Consider the following 22137-nt stretch of genomic DNA (forward strand, 5'->3'; position numbering starts at 1 on the left):
AGGTTAGGTTAGGTTAGGTTAGTTTGCTTATAAAGGTTAGTTAGGTGTCTTTTTGCTTGTGAAGGTTTGGTTAGTTAGGTTAGGTTAGTTAAGTTAGGTTAGTTTGCTGATAAGGTTAGTAAGGTTGCTTGTTTCTTTTTGCTTACGGTCTTCTATTGATCAAGGACAGGGAAACTTAATGTGTATTTACCTAGTTGTAATTTTACAGGGCCTGGGGTTATGCTCGTGTGGTCCCGTCTCCGTATCTATAATTATCCAACTTTTCCTTGAATCTTTGCACGCTGTGTGTGTGTGTGTGTGTGTGTGTGTGTGTGTGTAAGCAGCTAATCAATTTTATTTAACAAACTACCAAATAAAAAAGGAAATTGCCTGCGCCATGATGGGCTTGGGCCGACCATCTGGCCCCTGAAGAAAGCCTGCCAGCGCTACAGATGGAGATGTTAAAAAAAAAATTTGTTACGGTTCATGATTACAAAAATTAATTATACATTATTTTTTTCCGCCTTAAAAAAAATTGTTACAGTTCATGATTACAAAAATTAATTATATATTATTTTTTTTGCCTTAAAAAAAAATTGTTACAGTTCATGATTACAAAAAATAGCTATATTATTTTTTTTTTTTAAATTTTCTGCCTTAAACCAAAAAAATATGGTTGCAGTTCATGATCACAAAAATTAACTTATATATTATTTTTTTTTTCTGCCTTAAAAAAAAAAGAAGGTTGCAGTTCATGATCACAAAAATTAACTATATATTATTTTTTTTTATTTTCTGCCTTAAAAAAAAAATATGGTTGCAGTTCATGATCACAAAAATTAACTATATATTATTTTTTTATTTTCTGCCTTAAAACAAAAAAAAGAAGGTTGCAGTTCATGATCACAAAAATTAACTATATATTATTTTTTTTTCTGCCTTTAAAAAAAAAATATGGTTGCAGTTCATGATCACAAAAATTAACTATATATTATTTTTTTCTGCCTTAAAAAAAAAATTGTTACAGTTCATGATTACAAAAATTAACTATATAATATTTTTTTAATTTTCTGCCTTAAAAACAACAACAACAAAAAAAGATAAGGTTGCATTTCAAGATTACACAAATTAACTATTATATTTTTTTATTTCCTGCCTTAAAAACAAAAATAATCGAGTGTCTGGCCGTTGCATATTAGTTTGAATGCGTGGAGTGTTGCCGCTGTGACTCTGCAACACCCATTGTTCAAACGTGTGTGTTGCAAGCTGCCGAGTGCTGTGCAAGTAGAGGAAGGGGGGGAGAGGGAGTTGCAGGGGGGGGGGGTCAGTATAGGGGGCACCATTATATATGCCCCTTGATAGAAAATGGGAGTAAAGTGTTATTGAGAGAGAGAGAGAGAGAGAGAGAGAGAGAGGAAATTTGGAGGGAGAGAAGGATTGAAGGAAGGAGAGAGAGAGAAAGAGAGGGGGGGGGGGAATTTGGAGGGAGAGAAGGATTGAAGGAAAGAGAGAGAGAGAGAGAGAGAGAGAGAGAGAGAGAGAGAGAGAGAGAGAGAGAGAGAGAGAGAGAGAGAGTTTTAATCGACAAAATACTTGGAAAACATTTAATTATTATTTTTTTTTTCTGAACCTAATTTCCTTTTTTTCTTTTTTTTTTTTTTTCTTTTTTTTTCTTGCATCCGTTTTCATTTTATAGGCAAAGAATACCATGTGGATTTTCTTATTTATTTATTCATGTATTTATTTAGCTGTAGATTCACCTCCTTATAGTAATTCTTTAGCTTAGTTTCCCTTAAAAATCATCAGCCGACTCGTAAACAATCAAATAGAAAAAAACGTATGGAAACTAAAATTGGCGGGGGATACTATCTTTAAATACCATGTCCCATATAGTTTATTTTAATGCAGTTACCCATAAAAAATACCAGCTGACTCGTAAACAATCAAATAGAAAGAACGTATGGAAACTAAAATTGGCGGGGGATACTATCTTTAAATAACATGTCCCATATAGTTTATTTTAGTGCAGTTTCCCCATAAAAAATACCAGCTGACTTGTGAACGATTGAATAGAAGAATGTAAGTTTATTTTAGTCAAGTTACCCATAAAAAAATATCTGCTGACTTTGAATGATTGAATAGGAGAATGTAAGTTTATTTTAGTGCAGCTTCCCGTAAAAAATACCAGCTGACTTTGAATGATTGAATAGGAGAATGTAAGTTTATTTTAGTGCAGTTTCCCATAAGAAAATACCAGCTGACTTGTGAACGATTGGATAGAAGAATGTAAGTTTATTTTAGTTCAGCTTCCCATAAAAAAATACCAGCTGACTTTGAATGATTGAATAGAAGAATGTAAGTTTATTTTAGTTCAGCTTCCCATAAAAAAATACCAGCTGACTTTGAATGATTGAATAGGAGAATGTAAGTTTATTTTAGTTCAGCTTCCCATAAAAAAATACCAGCTGACTTTGAATGATTGAATAGGAGAATGTAAGTTTATTTTAGTTCAGCTTCCCATAAAAAAATACCAGCTGACTTTGAATGATTGGATAGGAGAATGTAAGTTTATTTTAGTTCAGCTTCCCATAAAAAAATATCCGCTGACTTGTGAACGATTCTAAGAACATATGGACACTAAAATTGATGGACGATTCTAATTATAAAAAAAACACGTCACTTTTTTTACGGCATAAGGAGACAAACCACGAGAGTTATTTATGGGAGCGTCAACCCTAAAAGTATGTATTTACCATTTGTAGTATAGAGGGCCTGAGCTGAGCCTGTGTATATGTGTGTGTGTGTGTGTGTGTGTGTGTGTGTAGGGGTGAATGGAAAAAACGGTAAATTTCCAGTGACAGACGCATATATAAGTCCTTCTTTTATTCAATTTCCATGTCTTCGTGAGTGACAGCAGGGTGGGCGGTGTGCGACAGGCTAACAAATATATTGATACAACTTGACAGGGGGGGGAGGGAGACGAAAGAGCTGACATTTAAGAGAGAGAGAGAGAGGGAGAGAGGATACACTGGTTGATAGTTAGTGTTAGTGTTGAAAGCAGTGGGGTTAGAGCGAAAAGGTATTTAATAATAAGAGGAATGTAACTTAATAAGAGGGAACGGGAGGGAAGGTGAAGTACAGGTGACAGGAAGGAGGGAGATGAGGGCATATGGTGTGGCAGGTTAGCTTAGGGTAGGTTAGGTGGAAGGGTTGTATGGTGGAGTACAGGTGACAGGGAGGAGGGAGATGAGGGGATATGGTGTGGCAGGCTAGCTTAGGTTAGGGTAGGTTAGGTTAGGTGGAAGGGTTGTATGGTGGAGTACAGGTGACAGGGAGGAGGGAGATGAGGGGATATGGTGTGGCAGGTTAGGTTAGGTGGAAGGGTTGTATGGTGGAGTACAGGTGACAGGGAGGAGGGAGATGAGGGCATATGGTGTGGCAGGTTAGGTTAGGTTAGGTGGAAGGGTTGTATGGTGGAGTACAGTGTGACAGGGAGGAGGGAGATGAGGGCATATGGTGTGGCAGGTTGGGTTAGGTTAGGTGGAAGGGTTGTATGGTGGAGTACAGGTGACAGGGAGGAGGGAGATGAGGGCATATGGTGTGGCAGGTTAGCTTAGGTTAGGGTAGGTTAGGTTAGGTGGAAGGGTTGTATGGTGGAGTACAGTGTGACAGGAAGGGGAGAGATAAGGGCATATGGGTGGCATGATAGCGAAGGAGGGGAAGGATGGAAGGGACGGGATGAACAGCTTGTGGCAGACTTCCAAGGGACTGGCAGAGGAAGGCAGAGTGTGGCGTGAGTGTTTCCAAGTTGGGGCAGGGGAGGACAGGGGGTGGCAGGGTCATGACGGAACACCTGGCAGGGAGAACAGCCCCCCACTTCCATGTCACCTGTCTACTCTCACAACACCTGGACTGAGGGGGGAAAGAGAGGGAGGGAGAGTGGAGACTGAGAGGAGGGTTAGGTTAGATTGAGTGAGGGAGTGGAGAGCTATCAGAAGGGATGAAGCCGGGAGATTGAGATTGTTAGGTTGTTAGGTTAGGTTAGAGAGCAATCAGAAGTGAATGAGATTGTTAGGTTAAGTTAGGTTCGGTTAGGTTAGGTTAGGTTAGGTTAGGTTAGAGAGCAATCAGAAGTGAATGAGATCGTTAGGTGAAGTTAGGTTAGGTAAAGTTTGGTTAAGTTTGGTTAGGTAAAGTTTGGTTAAGTTAGGTTAGGTAAAGTTTGGTTAAGTTTGGTTAGGTAAAGTTTGGTTAAGTTAGGTTAGGTAAAGTTAAGTTAGGTTAGGTAAAGTTCAGTTAAGTTAGGTAAAGCTCAGTTCAGTTAGGTTAGGTAAAGTTCAGTTAAGTTAGGTAAAGTTCAGTTAAGGTAGGTTAGGTAAAGTTCAGTTAAGTTAGGTAAAGTTCAGTTCAAGTTAGGTTAGGTAAAGTTCAGTTAAGTTAGGTAAAGTTCAGTTAAGTTAGGTTAGGTAAAGTTCAGTTAAGTTAGGTTAGGTAAAGTTCAGTTAAGTTAGGTTAGGTAAAGTTCAGTTAAGTTAGGTTAGGTAAAGTTCAGTTAAGTTAGGTTAGGTAAAGTTCAGTTAAGTTAGGTAAAGCTCAGTTCAAGTTAGGTTAAGTTAGACTGGATATTAGAAGACTGAGAGATTGAAATACCTAAGAAAATAAAAGAAGAATGACATATTGAAACAGCTAATCAGAGAGAGAGAGAGAGAGAGAGAGAGAGAGAGAGAGAGAGAGAGAGAGAGAGAGGGGAAGTAAAACAGAGAAAGAAGAAGAAGAAGAAGAGGGAAATTGAACAGAGCCAAACAGACGAAACAAGAAAAAGGAAGAGAAAAACTTAAACACCCAATAAAAGAAGAAGAAAAAGAAGACAATATAGACCAACCACACACACACACACACACACACACACACACACACACACACACACACACACATAGACAGAGCCACAAGGAGACAGAGAGAGACAGAGAGAGAGAAGGATGAAAAAATGAGTACTTCTGTTAGATAAGGAGGGATGAGAGAGAGAGATAAGGACCTGGTAAGATAGTAGAAAGATTAGAAGGAAACTGATGGGACATGACTTGAAGGTAAAACAACACTGGGAGAATGGGAAGATATGAGAGAGTGGACAAACGGAATGAGAAAAGCTGCGGAAATTGAAGGATTGAATAGGAGTGAGATAGAGAGAGAGATAGCAAGGGGACAGATTGAACTAAACATATATATTAAAACAACACTGAGAGAATGTGAAGATATGAGAGACTGGACAAACGGAATGAGAAAAGCTGCGGAAATTGAAGGATTGAATAGGAGTGAGATAGAGAGAGAGATAGCAAGGGGACGGATGAATCTATTGGTCGTATTTCAAGACATTTCGCCGCCCCTGAACACATATTTGACAAGGCTTCCGTAAGAGTTGTGGGCATATCCAGGAGTAGTTTGATGGCCCTGGTGGTAGTTTGACCCTTCCTCTGTACCACGAACCTGAAAAAACACTCATCAAAACCCATCTGACTGCCCCAGAACACATATTTGACAAGACTTCCGTAAGAGTTGTGGGCATATCCAGGGGTAGTTTGATGGCCCTAGTGGTAGTTTGACCCTTCCTCTGTACCACGAACCTGAAAAAACACTCATCAAAACCCAACTGACCTCCCCAGAACACATACTTGACAAGGCTTCCGTAAGAGTTGTGGGCATATCCAGGAGTAGTTTTATGGCCCTGGTGGTAGTTTGACCCTTCCTCTGTACCATGAACCTGAAAAAACACTCATTAAAACCCAACTGACCACCCCTGAACACATGCTTGACAAGGCTTCCGTAAGAGTTGTGGGCATTTCCAGGAGTAGTTTGATGGCCCTGGTGGTAGTTTGACCCTTCCTCTGTACCACGAACCTGAAGAAACACTCATTAGAACCCAACTCACCACCCCAGAACACATATTTGACAAGGCTTTCGTAAGAGCTGTGGGCATATCCAGGAGTAGTTTTATGGCCCTGGTGGTAGTTTGACCCTTCCTCTGTACCATGAACCTGAAGAAACACTCATTAGAACCCAACTGACCGCCCCAGAACACATATTTGACAAGGCTTCCGTAAGAGTTGTGGGCATTTCCAGGAGTAGTTTTATGGCCCTGGTGGTAGTTTGACCCTTCCTCTGTACCATGAACCTGAAGAAACACTCATTAGAACCCAACTGACCCCCTCTTTGACATTTAGAAACGGCTGATGCGAGGAGCAAAACTGTCTTACAATACTGACCTAAAAGTACGTAAAGTAAGAATTAGAGAGAGTGGGAAATTGAGGAGGGAATGACCATGAGAAATATTGATGAAAGGGAAGGGAGAGGAAGTGGACATCAATGAAATATAAATGAAATGATTAATACAGGAAAGAAAGAAGGATAAGGAAAGAAAAATTGAGTGAAATGTAAAAAAAAATATGTAAAATGAAGTAAAAAAAAAGGAAAACTATGAAAATACGAAAACTTGAAAATAAGGAAAAATAAGCGAAAAAATGAGTGAAATTAAAAAAAAAATAGTAAAATGATTAAAAAAAATTATAAAAACTATCGACAAAAATACAAAAACATTAAAATAAGTGAAAAAAATGAATGAAAAAAAAATTAAGAAAAAAAAATAACTATAAAAAAAAAATGAAAACATAAAAATAAGTAAAAAAAAATGAGTGAAATTAAAAAAAGGGAAATGAGGTAAAAAAAAAAAAGAAATATAAACTTACCAACAAAATATTAAAAAATGAAAATCAGGAAAAATATTAAAATCTCACCATTAAATATATACAGGAAAAAAAAAAATATCGCTCTATAATTACGTAGATATCGCAGCGCAGAAAAACTTGACTTGCTAAAATATATCACCGCTCTGTGCGTGTGTGTGTGTGTGTGTGTGTGTGTGTGTGTGTGTGTGTGTGTGTTCTTTACTTATTTATTTTTCTTTACGTTTTCTTTTCTATATTTTCTTTTCCTATATTTTCCCATTTTTATATTATCAGATTGTGGCAAGCTTGTATTGATCCATTTTCTAATTCCCCTAAGCATTAAATTCTCTAACTTCTTTACTCTTTCAACACATGATAGCATTTGATTTGAGTGTGTGTGTGTGTGTGTGTGTGTGTGTGTGAGTTCTTTACTTATTTTTCTTTACGTTTTCTTTTCTATATTTTCTTTTCCTATATTTTCCCATTTTTTTATTATCATATTGTGGCAAGCTTCTATGGATCCATTTTCTAACTCCCTCATGCATTAACTTCTCTACCTAACCTAACCTAACTTAACCTAACCTAATAACTTCTTTACTCTTTCGACACATCATGATAGCATTTGATTTGAGTGTGTGTGTGTGTATATGTGTGTGTGTGTGTGTGTGTGTGTGTGTGTTTACCTAGTTGTGATTTTACAGGGCCTGGGCTTACGCTCGTGTGGTCCCGTCTCCGTATCTATAATTATCCAACTTTTCCTTGAGGCTCTGCACACTCTTTGCCGATACTAATTCTTCACTTGGTCTGCTCCAAACCTCTATATTTCTTAGTCTGTGTGAGTGTGTGTGTGTGTGTGTGTGTGTGTGTGTGTGTGTGTGTGTGATAGTTTATAGATTTTGGCATGGTTGTATTGTTCTATTTATGCATCGATATTTATCTAATTTATTCATGAAGTGTGTGTGTGTGTGTGTGTGTGTGTGTGTGTGTCGGTGGAGGAGGAAAAAGAAGTAAGAAAAACACACACGCACACACTCACATACACCAAAAAAATAAAGGTAATGACGGTTGAAGGAATATTCTTATCCGACATTTGGGCAATTTCCGAGGGAGCATCGCGGCCCCGGACAGGAAGTTAACCAGTCTAGTAAGTCAGACAATGGATCATTACAGACAAGCAGCGAATATATATGAAAACACGTTACATAAGAGACTGTAAGAAGGGGTTAAGTATTGCATGTGGGAATCAGCTTAGCAAAGGAGAATGCAAGAAAGGAAAACCAGACCAAAAATATGATAGTGTAGATTATAATGTATTTTAAGATCGAAAGAGAATACATGAGTCAGTTGGAAGGAAGAGGTCAATTAAGGAACACATGTAGAAATCAGCATAGCAAAGGAGAATGCAAGAAAGGAAAGGCAGACCAGAGATTAGAGTAGATTATAATGTATTTTAAGATCGAAGGAAAAGAATCTGAGTCAGTTGGAAGGAAGAGGTCAATTAAGGAACACATGTAGAAATCAGGGTAGCAAAGGAGAATGCAAGAAAGGAAAGGCAGACCAGAGAGAAGATAACATAGAGTAGATTATAATGCATTTAAAGATCGCAAGGGAAGAATATATGTAGGAGTCAGTCGGGAGGAAGAGGTTGATTAAGGAACACATGTAAAAAAGGAGAATGCAAGAAAGGAAAACCAGACCAAAAATATGATAGTGTAGATTATAATGTATTTTAAGATCGAAAGAGAATACATGAGTCAGTTGGAAGGAAGAGGTCAATTAAGGAACACATGTAGAAATCAGCGTAGCAAAGGAGAATGCAAGAAAGGAAAGGCAGACCAAAAATATGATTGTGTAGATTATAATGTATTTTAAGATCGAAGGAAAAGAATCTGAGTCAGTTGGAAGGAAGAGGTCAATTAAGGAACACATGTGGGTATCAGCGTAGCAAAGGAGAATGCAAGAAAGGAAAAGCAGACCAAAAATATGATAGTGTAGATTATAATGTATTTTAAGATCGAAAGAGAATACATGAGTCAGTTGGAAGGAAGAGGTCAATTAAGGAACACATGTAGAAATCAGCGTAGCAAAGGAGAATGCAAGAAAGGAAAAGCAGACCAAAAATATGATAGAGTAAATTATTATGTACTTCAAGATCGCAAGAAAAGAATATGTAAGAGTTAGTTGGAAGGAAGAGGTCAATTAAGGAACACATGTAGAAATCATCGTAGCAAAGGAGAATGCAAGAAAGGAAAGGCAGACCAGACAGAAGATAACATAGAGTAGATTATAATGCATTTAAAGATCGCAAGGGAAGAATATATGTAGGAGTCAGTCGGGAGGAAGAGGTTGATTAAGGAACACATGTAAAAAAGGAGAATGCAAGATAGGGAAAGCAGACCAAAAATATGATAGATTATTATGTACTTCAAGATCGCAAGAAAAGAATATGTAAGAGTTAGTTGGAAGGAAGAGGTCAATTAAGGAACACATGTAGAAATCAGTGCAGAAAAGGAGAATGCAAGAGAGCAGAGGAAATAACAGACTTGAAATAAGATATACTAGATTATTATGCACTTAAAGATTGCAAGAAAAGAATATGTAAGAGTTAGTTTAGTTGGAAGGAAGAAGAATCAACACAGCAAAAAGAGGAGTGGAAGAGAGAGAGAGAGAGAGAGGGAGAGGTGTCTTGATACAACAAACCCAGGAATAGAGATTTCCAACCATCCTTTTTCCCCTTGGTACCGGGCTTCGTGGTGCAGTGGTTAGCACACTCGTCTCACAACCGAGAGAGCCCAGGTTCGATTCCCGGGCGGAGTGGAAAAAATTGGGTGGCTTTTCCGATACCCTACGCCCCTGTCCACCCAGCAGTGAATGGGTACCAGGTATTAATCGGGGGTTGTGTCCCGTCTCCTGGGGTCTGTTCCCTTCCCCCTTTAATTCCTTCCCCTTCTGTCTCTCTCCGGCATATGACCACAGATGTTGCGCCGACTAAACGAAACCTTCCAACTTTCCCCTCGCAACCCCAGATGGTGGAACAACACTTTTGGTTGCAAGAGTTTCCCCTTCAGACAGTGGAACAGTTTTGCCAGCTAGGAAAAAAATGCCTTACAAAACAACCAAACCAGGACTAAAGATCTCTAACACTGTTCTCTGCCACTCCCCAGATGGTTGAACAACACTTTTGGTTGCATGAGTGTCCCCTTCAGACGGTGGAACAGTTTTGCCAGCTAGGAAAAATTGCCTTACAAAACAACCAAACCAGGACTGAAGATCTCTAACACTGTTCTCTGCCACTCCCCAGATGGTGGAACAACACTTTTGCCTGCGGTGGAACAACTACCGCACCAACATAACAGCGGAGTTTGAAACACTGCGGGAGGGGGAGCACTTTGTGGACGTGACACTGGCCTGTGACGGGCAGCAGCTGAAGGCACACAAGGTTGTCCTCTCAGCCTGCAGCCCCTACTTCAAAGAGCTGCTACAGGTGAGATGAGAGAGACTGAGGGCGCTGACTCGGGAACTGTAGTGTTGGTATTGGTATTAGTGTTGGTATTAGTTTTGGTATTAGTATTGGTATTAGTGTTGGTATTAGTAGTAGTTTTAGTATTGATATTGGTATTATTATTGGTATTAGTATTGATAGTATTAGTATTGGTATTGGTATCAGTATTGGTATTGGTATCAGTATTGGTATTAGTATTAGTATTGGTATTAGTATTAGTATTGGTATTAGTATTTGTAAGGTATTTTGGTGCCTTCTTCATTGGTCTGTTGGTATCTCTTCTTCTCTCCCACACTGTTCCTCCATCCCATGTCCCAGGAGAGTGAAGAAGGATAAGAGGTGTAAGCCAGCCTCCCTCTTTGTGTGTGTTAAACTCCCTGATGCAGTGAAAGGATGAGAGCTGGCTAATCCATCCCTGTGTGTGTGTGTGTGTGTGTGTGTGTGTGTGTGTGTGTTTCCCTGTCTTTCTCTTGATGTGGTGTTTGAAAAGAAAGATTGGATAATGTTGTTTGATCTTGTGTGTTTCCCTTGTGACCTTTGTACACACACTAACACACCCACACACACACACGCACACACACACACCACCTCTCTCTCCTCATTCCCCCAAATACCTACACCCAGCACCTCTTCTCATCTCTCTCGCACCCTCCCACACTAACACCAGGCCTCCTAACACCCCTCCTCACCCCTCTCCCTCTCTCCCGCGCACAGGGGAACCCATGCACACATCCGATCATTATCCTGCGTGATGTGGCGTACACACACATGAGAAGCTTGTTGGAGTTTATGTACGCAGGGGAAGTAAACATCTCCCAAGTACACCTGGGTGCCTTCCTTCACACGGCAGAAGCCCTCAAGATCCGGGGTCTGGCTGAGTCCTCTGATGACCGCAAGGAACATGTGAGTACCAGGGGAGAGGTGTGGCATTGGGGGAGGTGTCTGTGGGGGTATTGGGGAGGTCGAGGTAAAATTTGGGGTATGCGTCAATAGCTGTGTGAGTCCTCTGATGACCGCAAGGAACATGTGAGTACCAGGGGAGAGGTGTGGCATTGGGGGAGGTGTCTGTGGGGGTATTGGGGAGGTAGGGGTAATATTGGGGGCATGTGCTATTGCTGTGTGGGTGTATTTGGTAGTGTATTGGGGTTTGGGGTGGTGTCAGTGGGGTATTGGGGAGGTAGGGTTAAAATTTGGGGTATGTATTAATAGCTGTGTGTGTGGGTATTTGGTAGTGTGTTGGGGTTTGGGGTGGTGTCTGTGGGGTATCGGGAAGGTAGGGTTAAAATTTGGGGTATGTGTTAATTGCTGTGTGTGTATTTGGTAGTGAATTGGGGTTTGGGGTGGTGTCTGGGGGTATTGGGAAGGAAGGGGTAATATTGGGGGTATGTGCAGTGTTGGGGGTAGGTGTCTGCGGGGTATTGGGGAGGTAGGGGTAAAATTTGGGGTATGTGTTAATTGCTGTGTGTGTGGGTATTTGGTAGTGAATTGGGGTTTGGGGTGGTGTCGGGGGGGTATCGGGAAGGTTGGGGTAATATTGGGGGTATGTGCAGTGTTGGGGGTAGGTGTCTGTGGAGTATCGGGAAGGTAGGGTTAAAATTTGGGGTATGTATTAATAGCTGTGTGTGTGGGTATTTGGTAGTGAATTGGGGTTTGGGGTGGTGTCTGGGGGTATTGGGAAGGAAGGGGTAATATTGGGGGTATGTGCAGTGTTGGGGTAGGTGTCTGTTGGGTATTGGGGAGGTAGGGTTAAAATTTGGGGTATGTGTTAATAGCTGTGTGTGTGTGTATTTGGTAGTGTATTGGGGTTTGGGGTGGTGTCTGGGGGTATTGGGAAGGAAGGGGTAATATTGGGGGTATGCGCAGTGTTGGGGTAGGTGTCTGTGGGGTATCGGGAAGGTAGGGGTAAAATTTGGGGTATGTGTTACAGCTGTGTGTGGGTGTATTTGGTAGTGTATTGGGGTTTGGGGTGGTGGTAGCCCATTCACTGCGATTGTCAGGGATTTTGCCTTCACTGGTAGCCTGGTAACATACACTCCCAGGTCTCTATTCCTGTAGCTTGGTGAGGTCTTCTTGTAGGAAAACGTCAGTCAAGGGGTTAAGTCAGGTTAGGTTAGGTTAGGTAAGGCTGATTCATTGACTTCCTCTGTTCTAATGTGCCTCCTGGCCTGTACTGAACCCCCCCCCCCTCACTGCCCCCCACCCCCCTCTCACTACCCATGTATATTGACCCCCTTCCAATGTTTTAATGTGCCTCCTGGCCTGTACTGAACCCCCCCCTCACTGCCCCCCACCCCCCTCTCACTACCCATGTATACTGACTCCCTCTATTCTAATGCCCCTCCTCTCTGTGCCCCCTCCCCCCCCTGTACTGAAACCCCCCTTCACTGCCCCCCCCTTGTACTGAAACCTCCCCCTCACTGCCCCCCACCCCCCTCTCACTACCCATGTATACTGACTCCCTCTATTCTAATGCCCCTCCTCTCTTTGTGCCCCTCCCCTCCCTGTACTGAAACCCCCCCTTCACTGCCCCCCCCTGTACTGAAACCTCCCCCTCACTGCCCCCCACCCCCCTCTCACTACCCATGTATACTGACCCCTTTTCCTCTATTCTAATGCCCCTCCGCTTTGTGCCCCTCCCCTCCCCCCCTGTACTGAAAACCCCCCTCCCCTCTCCCCTCTCCCCTGTACTAACACCCCCCTTGGTCTTGCAGGGTGGGCTAAACAGCAACTCGCCTCTGTCGGCCCTCAAGTCCTCCATCATCGGTCTGGGCAACATGGGTCTGGCCGGCCTGGGCAGCCCCTCCATCCTTGAGCGCCCCTTAGTGCCCCAGCTGCTGCCCCACCACACTGACAAGCCCGGCCGCCTCACAGTGCCCCCCACCACCTGCCCCTCACTTGGTGCCTCCCTCTCCTGGCCGGGCGGCACCCCTCCCGACCCCATCGCAAGGCGGCCCCCCCAGCACCAGCTCCAGCAGCAGCACCCCATCCAGCCTGCCCCAGGGCCCCCTCCCCCTCACCGTGCCCCACTCCCAGGTCGCGGACCGCCCCCCTCGCCCCCCAGAGCCCTCGGAGCGCACCCCCTCCCCTCCCCCGCCCCTGCCGCCCTGCAAACGGATCCGCCTTGAAAAACGCACCCACCTGGACTCCCCGGCCCCCCCCCTGGAAAAGAACAGCCATGCAGATCCCACCAACGGACCGGGGGGGGCCGCCGCTGCCTCCGCCGCCTCCACTCCCACACCCTCCCAGCCGCCAGAGGACCTGACTCACCCCGTGCTCAAGGTAACGCACACACACACACACACACACACACACACACACACACACAAAACAGTTTAATCCTTCTTTGTTTTCTTATTTTTCTTCCTTTCTTTTTATCTTTTCTTTTCCTGTCATGTTTCTTTTCCTCGTTTCTTCCTTTCCTCTTTTCTTTCTTCCTATCTTTTCTTCCTTTCTTTCTCTTCCTCTTCCTTCCCGTGTCTTCTTTCTTCTTGCATTTTCTTCCTTTTCTTCCTTTTCTTTTCTCGTTTTCTCTCCCCTTGTGTCTAACCTTTCTTGTCTTCTTTACTTTTCCTCCTTTTTCTTCCTTTCTTCTTTTCTTTCCCTCGAGCCAATTCTTTCTTTTTCTCTTCCATTTCTTTCTTTTTCTCTCTCCTGAGTCTCTCTCTCTCTCTCTCTCTCTCCTAGTTTTCTCCTTTACTTAACAAACACAAACACAACCATTATTATTATTACTATTATCATCATTATTATTATTATTATTATTATTATCATTATTATCATTATTATTTCTGCTTCATTCTCCTTTTTATTTTAGTTAACGTTAAATAACTTATCTTTCTCTTCTCTTTGCAGGTTAGTGGTAGATTCATAAGGACGCAATACTGGACCTTGGTGAGACCCCGTGTGTGTGTGTGTGTGTGTGTGTGTGTGTGTGTCAGGATTTTGTTTTTCCTCTGTGGTTGCTATCTGCATTTCTCTCTCTCTCTCTCTCTCTCTCTCTCTCTCTCTCTCTCTCTCTCTCTCTCTCTCTCTCTCTCTCTCTCCCATTATTTCCCTTTTCTCCATTTTCTTCCTTTTTTTATTTTTATTTCTCTCTCTCTCTCTCTCTCTCTCTCTCTCTCTCTCTCTCTCTCTCTCTCTCTCTCTCTCTCTTCGTTTTCCACCTGTTAAGCCTTTCCTTATCTCTCTCTCTCTTTATCTCATTTCCTCCGGGACTTCCTAAGTAGGAGATAAAAGTCTTATTTTGTATTTCCTCTCTCTCTCTCTCTCTCTCTGGGGTCTGTGTGGTTGATTTTCTATGTAAATCTATGTAAATCTCTCTCTCTTTCTCTCTCTCTCTCTCTCTCTCTCTCTCTCTCTCTCTCTCTCTAATCTCCTTGCTTTTTCTAATTACTGTGTGCTTCCTTTCCTTCCCTCTCCAACTATGCATTGTTTAACCTTTTTCCATTATTTCGACGCCTATCTCAAGTACGGGAGCGCGGAAGTAGCGACAGAGTAAGCAACATTGCATGGGGGGGGGGGTTACGTATGCAGGGCGTAATTTTAAACTTGCCGTCACTCAACGCCCCATGTCTGAAAAGCCCCTCGGAGAAGCCACAGGGATATTCAAGGACCCCCATGTCTGAAAAGCCCCTCGGAGAAGCTACAAGGATATTCAAGGACCCCCATGTCTTAAAAGCCCCTCGGAGAAGCTACAGGGATATTCAAGGACCCCCATGTCTGAAAAGCCCCTCAGAGAAGCCGCAGGGATATTCAAGGACCCCCATGTCTGAAAAGCCCCTCCTGGAGAAGCCACAGGGATATTCAAGGACCCCCATGTCTGAAAAGCCCCTTGGAGAAGCCGCAGGGATATTCAAGGACCCCCATGTCTTAAAAGCCCCTTGGAGAAGCCACAGGGATATTCAAGGACCCCCATGTCTGAAAAGCCCCTCGGAGAAGCCGCAGGGATGTTCATGGAGTCTACTGTGACCCCGTCGATAGCTACACCCATCTTCTGCACCCTGAATGGAAGAACCGCCCATGCAAACCTGGTTAATCTTATCTATAGCCTTGGGAAATGGTGGCAATGGGAAGCCGATGGAAGTATTACCCGACATTCTATGGGGGGCTTCGTGGTGCAGTGGTTAGCACACTCGGCTCACAACTGAGAGAGCCCAGGTTTGATTCCCGGGCGGAGTGAAAAAATTTGGGCGGCTTTTCTGATACCCTACGCTCCTGTCCACCCAGCAGTGAATGGGTACCAGGTATTAATCGGGGGTTGTGTCCTGTCTCCTGGGGTCTGTTCCCTTCTCCTATAATTCCTTCCCCTTCTGTCTCTCTCCGGCATATGACCACAGATGTTGCGCCGACTAAACGAAACTTTCCAAACTTTTCCTGACATTCTATCCATATCCACGCTTGTTTTGATTTCCGCTCTCCCTCACTCCATCCCAGAAGAAAGAAGGAAGGAAGAGGCAGAGGAGGAGGAGAGGAAGGGAGGAAGGAAGTGGAAGGAGAGGAAGGAGTAGAGAAAAGCAGATAAGGGAGAGAAAGAGGAATAGGAAGAAAATGAAGAAGTTATGGAAGGGAAGAAGAGGAAGAGGAGGAGGAGGAGAAGGAAAGGAAGGAAGGAATAGAAAAAGTAGATAGAAAAGGAGAAAGGGAGAGAGAAAGAGGGAAGAAAAGGGAAACAGGAAGAAGATGGAGAAGTTATGGAAGGGAAGAAGAGGAGGAGGAGGAGGAGGAGGAGGAAAAAAATTAAGTTAGGAAGAAAGAAACTAGATAGGAAGAGGAATAGAGAGGAAGGAGTGACTGATAAGAGAGGAGGAGGAGGAGGAGGAGGAGGAGGGAGATAAGAGATAGAGGAGGAGGAGGAAGAAACCGGGGGAGAGAGAAGGAAGAAGAGGAGGAGGAAGAGAAGGAAGAGGAAGAGAAGAGGAGGAGGGTAAAGAAAAAGGAAGAAATGAAAAAGAGAGAAAGGAAATAAGGAATGAAGGTAAAGAGAAGGAGAGAAGGAGAGAGAAGGAAGGGAAGGAAGGAGAGAGAAAAAATGCCAGTCATGGATAGGTGGAGAGGGGAGGAGGAGGAGGAGGGAGGGAATGAGGGAGGGAGGGAGAGAAGAAGAGGAGGAGGAGGAGGAAATGAAGGAAGGGAAAGAAAGGAGGAAGTAGGGAAGGAAGGAAGAAGGAAAGGAATAGAGGAAGGAGGAAGAGAGGAAGAAGAAGGAAGGGAATGAAGGAAACAGGAAGGAAAGAGGAAGAGAGGAAGAAGGAAGGGAATGAAGGAAACAGAAAGGAAGGAGGGAAAGGAAGAGGAGGAGGAGGAGAGGAAGGAAGGAGGAAGAGGAGGAGAGGAAGGAGAAATAAAAGGAGGAAGAAGGAAGGGAATGAAGGAAACACGAAGGAAGGAGGGAAAGGAAGAGGAGGAGGAGGAAGAGGAAGAGAAAGGAGAAAACAGAATTATGAATAGATGAAAATGCAATAAAAATAAAAAACCCACAAAGGAAAGATCAGTTAAGGAATCCAAATCTATCAGGAAGGAGTTGACATCAAGTAAAGGGGATCAGATTGCGTTCGTTAAGTTACATCAGTGGCATAGAAAACACATTATGAAACTCGTAGAATCAAAGACCAAAATCACCAAGTTATAAGGGAAAATGAGTGACCTACAAAATTTGGTCAGTGCTTTTGATAGTGTCTGTATCAACAAAAGAAAAGTGATGGTTTTTGAGCGAAGCAGAAGTGAGGTTGTAGAATTTGTATGCCCATATAGAGTGAATTTGAATGTGAAAAAGAATAGAAAATAATTTTGAATGGTGAAGAAATGGAGGAGGTCATTGAGTTTAAGTAGCTTGGATCAGTTATGTGTAAGCATGGCGGTACGGAGGGAGAGATAAGAGAAAGGGCATTGCAAGGAGGAAGGGTGGTAGGGTCTTTGAGATGAATCATGACTGGCAGAAGTGTGAGCATGGAGGTAAAGAGGGATTTGAGAAATACAGTAATAGTACCAACCCTCACATATGCAAGTGAAACGTGGGCCTGGAATGAAAGTCAGAGGTCTGGAGCGCAGGCAGTGGAAATGAGTTATTTGAGGAGTGCTTGTGGTGTGAGTAGAATGGATGGAATGAGTAATGAAAGTGTGTACGAGCGTTTTGGAATGTGTCTCGGGGGTGGAGGGAAGAAGCGTGGAGTGGTGGAAGAAGTGAAGCGACAGACCTTAAAGTGGTTTGGCCACGTGGAGCGAATGGAGGAGAGTAAGATGACCAGAAGGGTGTATGTGAGTGGGATAGAGGGAGGGAATGCTTGAGGACGACCTTCAGTGAAATGGAGGGATAGGGTGCAAGAGTACGTTAGGGAGAGGGGGGAAAGATCCTTGAGAAACTTTGAGCAGGCAAGGAGGGAGTGAATGGAGGAGAGTAAGATGACCAGAAGGGTGTATGTGAGTGAGATAGAGGGAGGGAATGCTTGAGGATGACCTTCAGTGAAATGGAGGGATAGGGTGCAAGAGTACGTTAGGGAGAGGGGTGAAAGATCTTTGAGAAACTTTGAGCAGGCAAGGAGGGAGTGAATGGATAGAGAAAGTTGGAAGCTCTTCTGCTGTGGCCATCCCCTGCTGGGAGATCCTAGGAGCAGGCGTCCATGAAATGATGATAATGATGAATAAGGGAATCCAAACCTCAGAGAAAGAGTTGACATCAGAGAAGGAGGATTGAAAAGTGTTGGTTAACTTAAGTCAATACGTGAAGACATAACTAACAAACGAGAATCTATAACCAAACCCACAAAGGAAAGATCAGCTGAGGAATCCAAGCCTATCAGAAAGGGGTTGACATTGCATAAAGAGGATCAGATTACGTTAGCTAAGTCCCGCCAATGACCAGCCTCCCCGCCCACACTGCCTCGTCATTCCACAGTTCTGGGGTGACCTTTCTCGGACCTTTCATGCACTTAAACGCCAATCTGTATTATTATGTTCGTGTTTTTGAGTTTCTTTGTATGGCTGGTTTTTCTGTGTACGTGTGTGTGTGTGTGTGTGTGTGTGTGTGTGTGTGTGTGTGTGTGGGAAGAGGAGAGAAAGGGATGATTAGAGAGAAGAGAAGAGGAAGAGAATGAAAGGAAAAATGTGTGTATGTGTGTGTGTTTCTGTATATGTGTGTGTGTGTGTGTGTGTGTGTGTGTAGGAAGAGGAGAGAGAGAGAGAGAGAGAGGAGAAGAGAAGATAAGGAAAGGAAAAATATGTGTGTGTGTGTTTGTATATGTATATGTGTGTGTGTGTGTGTGTGTGTGTGTGTGTGTGTTCTCCGATTCACTCCCATGTTTTCCTCGCTTATTTTCACAGCGCGGCGTCAACCATAAAATAAATATCTGACATGAACTCTGATGTGATTAGCTGATGGGCGCGATAGAGAGCAGACAGGAAGTGGAGCAGAAAATGAGACCGGCGGAAAGAATTGAGGATGTAGGGTGTGATGGAGGCTTGGGAGGGAAGGAAGGAAGGAAGGATGGGGAGAGGAAGGAAAGGAAGGAAGGAAGGGATAGATAGATTAGGTACAGTGAGGAAGGAAAGGGAAGGGAAGGAAGGAAGGAAGGAAGGGATAGGTAGGTTTGGTATGGTGAGGAAGGGAAGGAAGGGAAGGGAAGGGAAGGAAGGAAAGAACAAGGGAAGAAAGGAAGGGATAGCTAGGTTAGGTATGGTGAGGAAGGAAGGAAGGAAGGGAGGGAGGGAAAGGTAGATTAGGTATGATGAGGAAGGAAGGAAGGAAGGAAGGGTAAGGTAGATCAGGTATGGTGAGGAAGGAAAGGAAGGAAGGAAGGAAGAGAGGGGAGAGGAAGGAAGGAAGGGACAAGAGAAGGAAGGATAGGAGAGTAGCGAAAGGAAGGGAAGGAGAGAGTAGGGAAAGGAAGGGAAGGAAAGGAAACGAAGGCAAGGGAATGGAAGGAAACAGAAGGGAAGGGAAGAGAAGAGAAGGAGAGAGTAGGGAAAGGAAGGGAAGGGAAGGGAAGGGAATGAAAGGAAAGGGAAGGCAAGGAAAGGCAAGGAACACAACAACACACCATCTGGCCAAGAGTTGCACATCAGCCTTGTACCACACACGAGTCCGTCCGCCCGGCCAGCTGTTCTCTGTGGCTATCATGATCATCTCTGTTTTGTCACGTCTTCAGAGAGGTGAACCCCGGGATTAGTAACAGTCACCCCCGCCTTTGTGTTAGCATTTCACCATGGTCTGAGTGCAAGCTGGATTTGCGATTGCTGGCAAGTACTACCCTCGCGATTATAGCAAGTGTTAGGCTCGGTAGTCAGTCCGCGCTTTACCATTTGAGCTGTCATAACATAAGTGACTGAACCTCTGATTCCGTTAAATCCGTCTTCCTCATTCTGAAACCTGGGGAAAAAATAATAATAAAAAGCGGAGTGGAGAAATTTGGGCGGCTTTTCCGATACCCTGCGCCCCTGTGTACCAGGTATTAATTGGGGTTGTGTCCTGTCTCCTAGCATCTGTTCCCTTCTCCTATAATTCCTTCCCCTTCTGTCTCCAAAACCGAGAGATCCCAGGTTCGATTCCCGGGCGGAGTGGAAATATATGGGTGGCTTTTTCGATACCCTATGCCCCTGTCCACCCAGCAGTGAATGGGTACCAGGCATTAATCGGGGGTTGTGTCCCGTCTCCTGGCATCTGTTCCCTTCTCCTATAATTCCTTCCCTTCCTGTCTCTCCGGCATATGACCACAGATGTTGCGCTGACTAAACAAAATTTCCAACTCTTCTGTTAGTCAATCCGCGGTTTACCGACTGAGCTGTCATTACATAAGTGGCTGAACCTTTAAATCCGTCTTCCTTTCCTCATTCTGAAACCGGAAAAAAAAAAAAAAAATAGAGTGGAGAAATTTGGGAAGCTTTTCCGATACCCTACTCCCCTGTCCACCCAGCAGTGAATGGGTACCAGGTATTAATCGGGGGTTGTGTCCTCTTGAGGCACTGCACGAGGAGGCACAGTACAGTCTGTTCATGTGTGTGGCGAGGACGTTGAGATCTCAGAAAGTGTCACGTGTCTTGGCAGCATAGTCCATAACAACGGTGAGTCTGGCCAGGAAGTCTTACGGCTGATTGGTCTGGCCCGCGGTGTTATGGACTCGCTCAACACAAGGATATGGCGGCGTCGATACCTGTGCAGAAGGACAAAGATCCGGATATTCAAGTCCCCTGTGCTCCCTGTCTTACTCTGTGGCTGTGAGACATGGACACTAAATGGGGACTTGGAGGGACGGATTGATGTCTTTGGTAATAAGTGTCTCGCAGAATCATGGGACATCGCTGGAATGACTTTGTGTCAAACCGGCGACTACTCCGTGAGACTGATTCGACATGTATTACCTGCATAGTCCGTCAACGCCAACTCCGGCTATACGGGCACGTGGCACACTGCCCTGAAGCTGATCCTGCTCACCGGGTTGTCCCTGTGAGAGACAACCCTGAGTGGGGGAGGCCAAGGGGATGCCCAGGGAGTTTGTAGCTTGAGCAAGTCCATAGATCCTGCCGGGAGGTACTCAGGCTGGGAAGGGGCCTGCATGGAGACTCACCCGGATGGACCCCTGGGCTTGGCGTCGTAGGGTGGGCGAGGCGACGTGCCCCCCAGCATATACCCCCATTGATTGATTGTGTCCCGTCTCCTGGCATCTGTTCCCTTCTCCTATAATTCCTTCCCCTTCTGTCTCTCTCCGGCACATGACCACAGATGTTGCGCCCACCAAACCAAACCCTCCAAACTTTTCCTGAAAAACTAAACAGATTGCGTATCATAGCTGCACCATTTCCCGCGGCCTTGTGGCTCTCCAAACACAGCCATCCGTTGCTCTAAGCCCCCACAGACGCTGGACACCTAAGCCCTTAATTGCAAGTTGTTGTCATTGTGGGCGGAGTAGTACAGAGATTAGCGGAACAATGAGCCGGGGCGCCGAGCCTGTCCCTGGGCCTCGGAACACACTCGTACAGCTCCCCTTGACTGCTGCTGATACTTAGAGGATTAGGAGACTCAGCTTAAAACACACGAGTCATGTTACCAATGTGTGTGTGTGTGTGTGTGTGTGTGTGTGTGTGTGTGGAAAGGGAAGAAGGAAGGAAGAGAGGATGGAAATGAAAGAGAGGAGAGGAAAGGAAGAGAGGGAGGAAGGGAAAGGAAGAAAGAGGATGGACGGAAGGAAGGAAGGAAGGGAGGAGAGGAAGGAAGGGAAAGGAAGAAAGGGAGGAAGGGAGGAGAGGAAGGAAGGGAAAGGAAGAAAGGGAGGAAGGGAGGAGAGGAAGGAAGGGAAAGGAAGAAAGGGAGGAGAGGAAGGAAGGGAAAGGAAGAAAGAGGATGGAAGGAAGGAAGGAAGGGAGGAGAGAAAATGGAGAAAATGGAAGGGGAAGGAAGGAAAAACTGTGTGTGTGTGTGTGTGTGTGTGTGTGTGTGTGTGTGTGTGTGTGTGTGTGTATTTACCAAGTTGTGACATTGGGAAAAGAGCTACACTCGCGCTGTCCCGTCTCCATCTCCGCTCTTATCCAACTTTTCCTTAAAATCATGAATGTTTCTTGCACAATCCACCTCCTCCTCCAATCCATTCCACACCTCAATGCTTATGTTTGGGAAGCTAAACTTTTCCACATCTAGCCTACACGTGGTCGCCCTGAACTTCCTTCCATGTCCTCTTGTTTCTCTCTTGCTCCACACACACAGGTCCTCTCTGTCCAAATGGTCCACCCCGCTCGCCACCCTGTACACTGCTGTCAGGTCTCCTCTTTCTCTTCTTCTCTCCAGGGTTGTGAGCCCCATGCTATTGAGTCTCTCCTCGTAAGTCCGATCCCTAAGTTCCGGTACCATCTCAGTTGCCACTCTCTGCACTCTTTCCAGCTTTCTTATGTTCTTCTTTTTGTGAGGAGAACACATATTCGACAAGGCTTTCATAGGAGTTTGTGGGCATTTCC

The 22137-nt window shown here is 44.3% G+C and overlaps 1 protein-coding gene across 1 annotated transcript in view; it reads left to right on the forward strand.

Moving 5' to 3' along the window:
* Positions 1-22137, forward strand: part of LOC126984504 (protein abrupt-like) — a 65978-nt gene that overhangs the window by 22844 nt on the left and 20997 nt on the right. The window contains 5 exon segments of the mRNA XM_050838222.1: positions 10000-10182; positions 10915-11103; positions 12912-13059; positions 13062-13085; positions 13088-13479. Coding sequence (XP_050694179.1) covers positions 10000-10182; positions 10915-11103; positions 12912-13059; positions 13062-13085; positions 13088-13479 — 936 coding nt within the window.

This window comes from Eriocheir sinensis, chromosome 57, assembly GCF_024679095.1.
Source record: "Eriocheir sinensis breed Jianghai 21 chromosome 57, ASM2467909v1, whole genome shotgun sequence".
Classification (NCBI taxonomy): Eukaryota; Metazoa; Arthropoda; class Malacostraca; order Decapoda; family Varunidae; genus Eriocheir; species Eriocheir sinensis.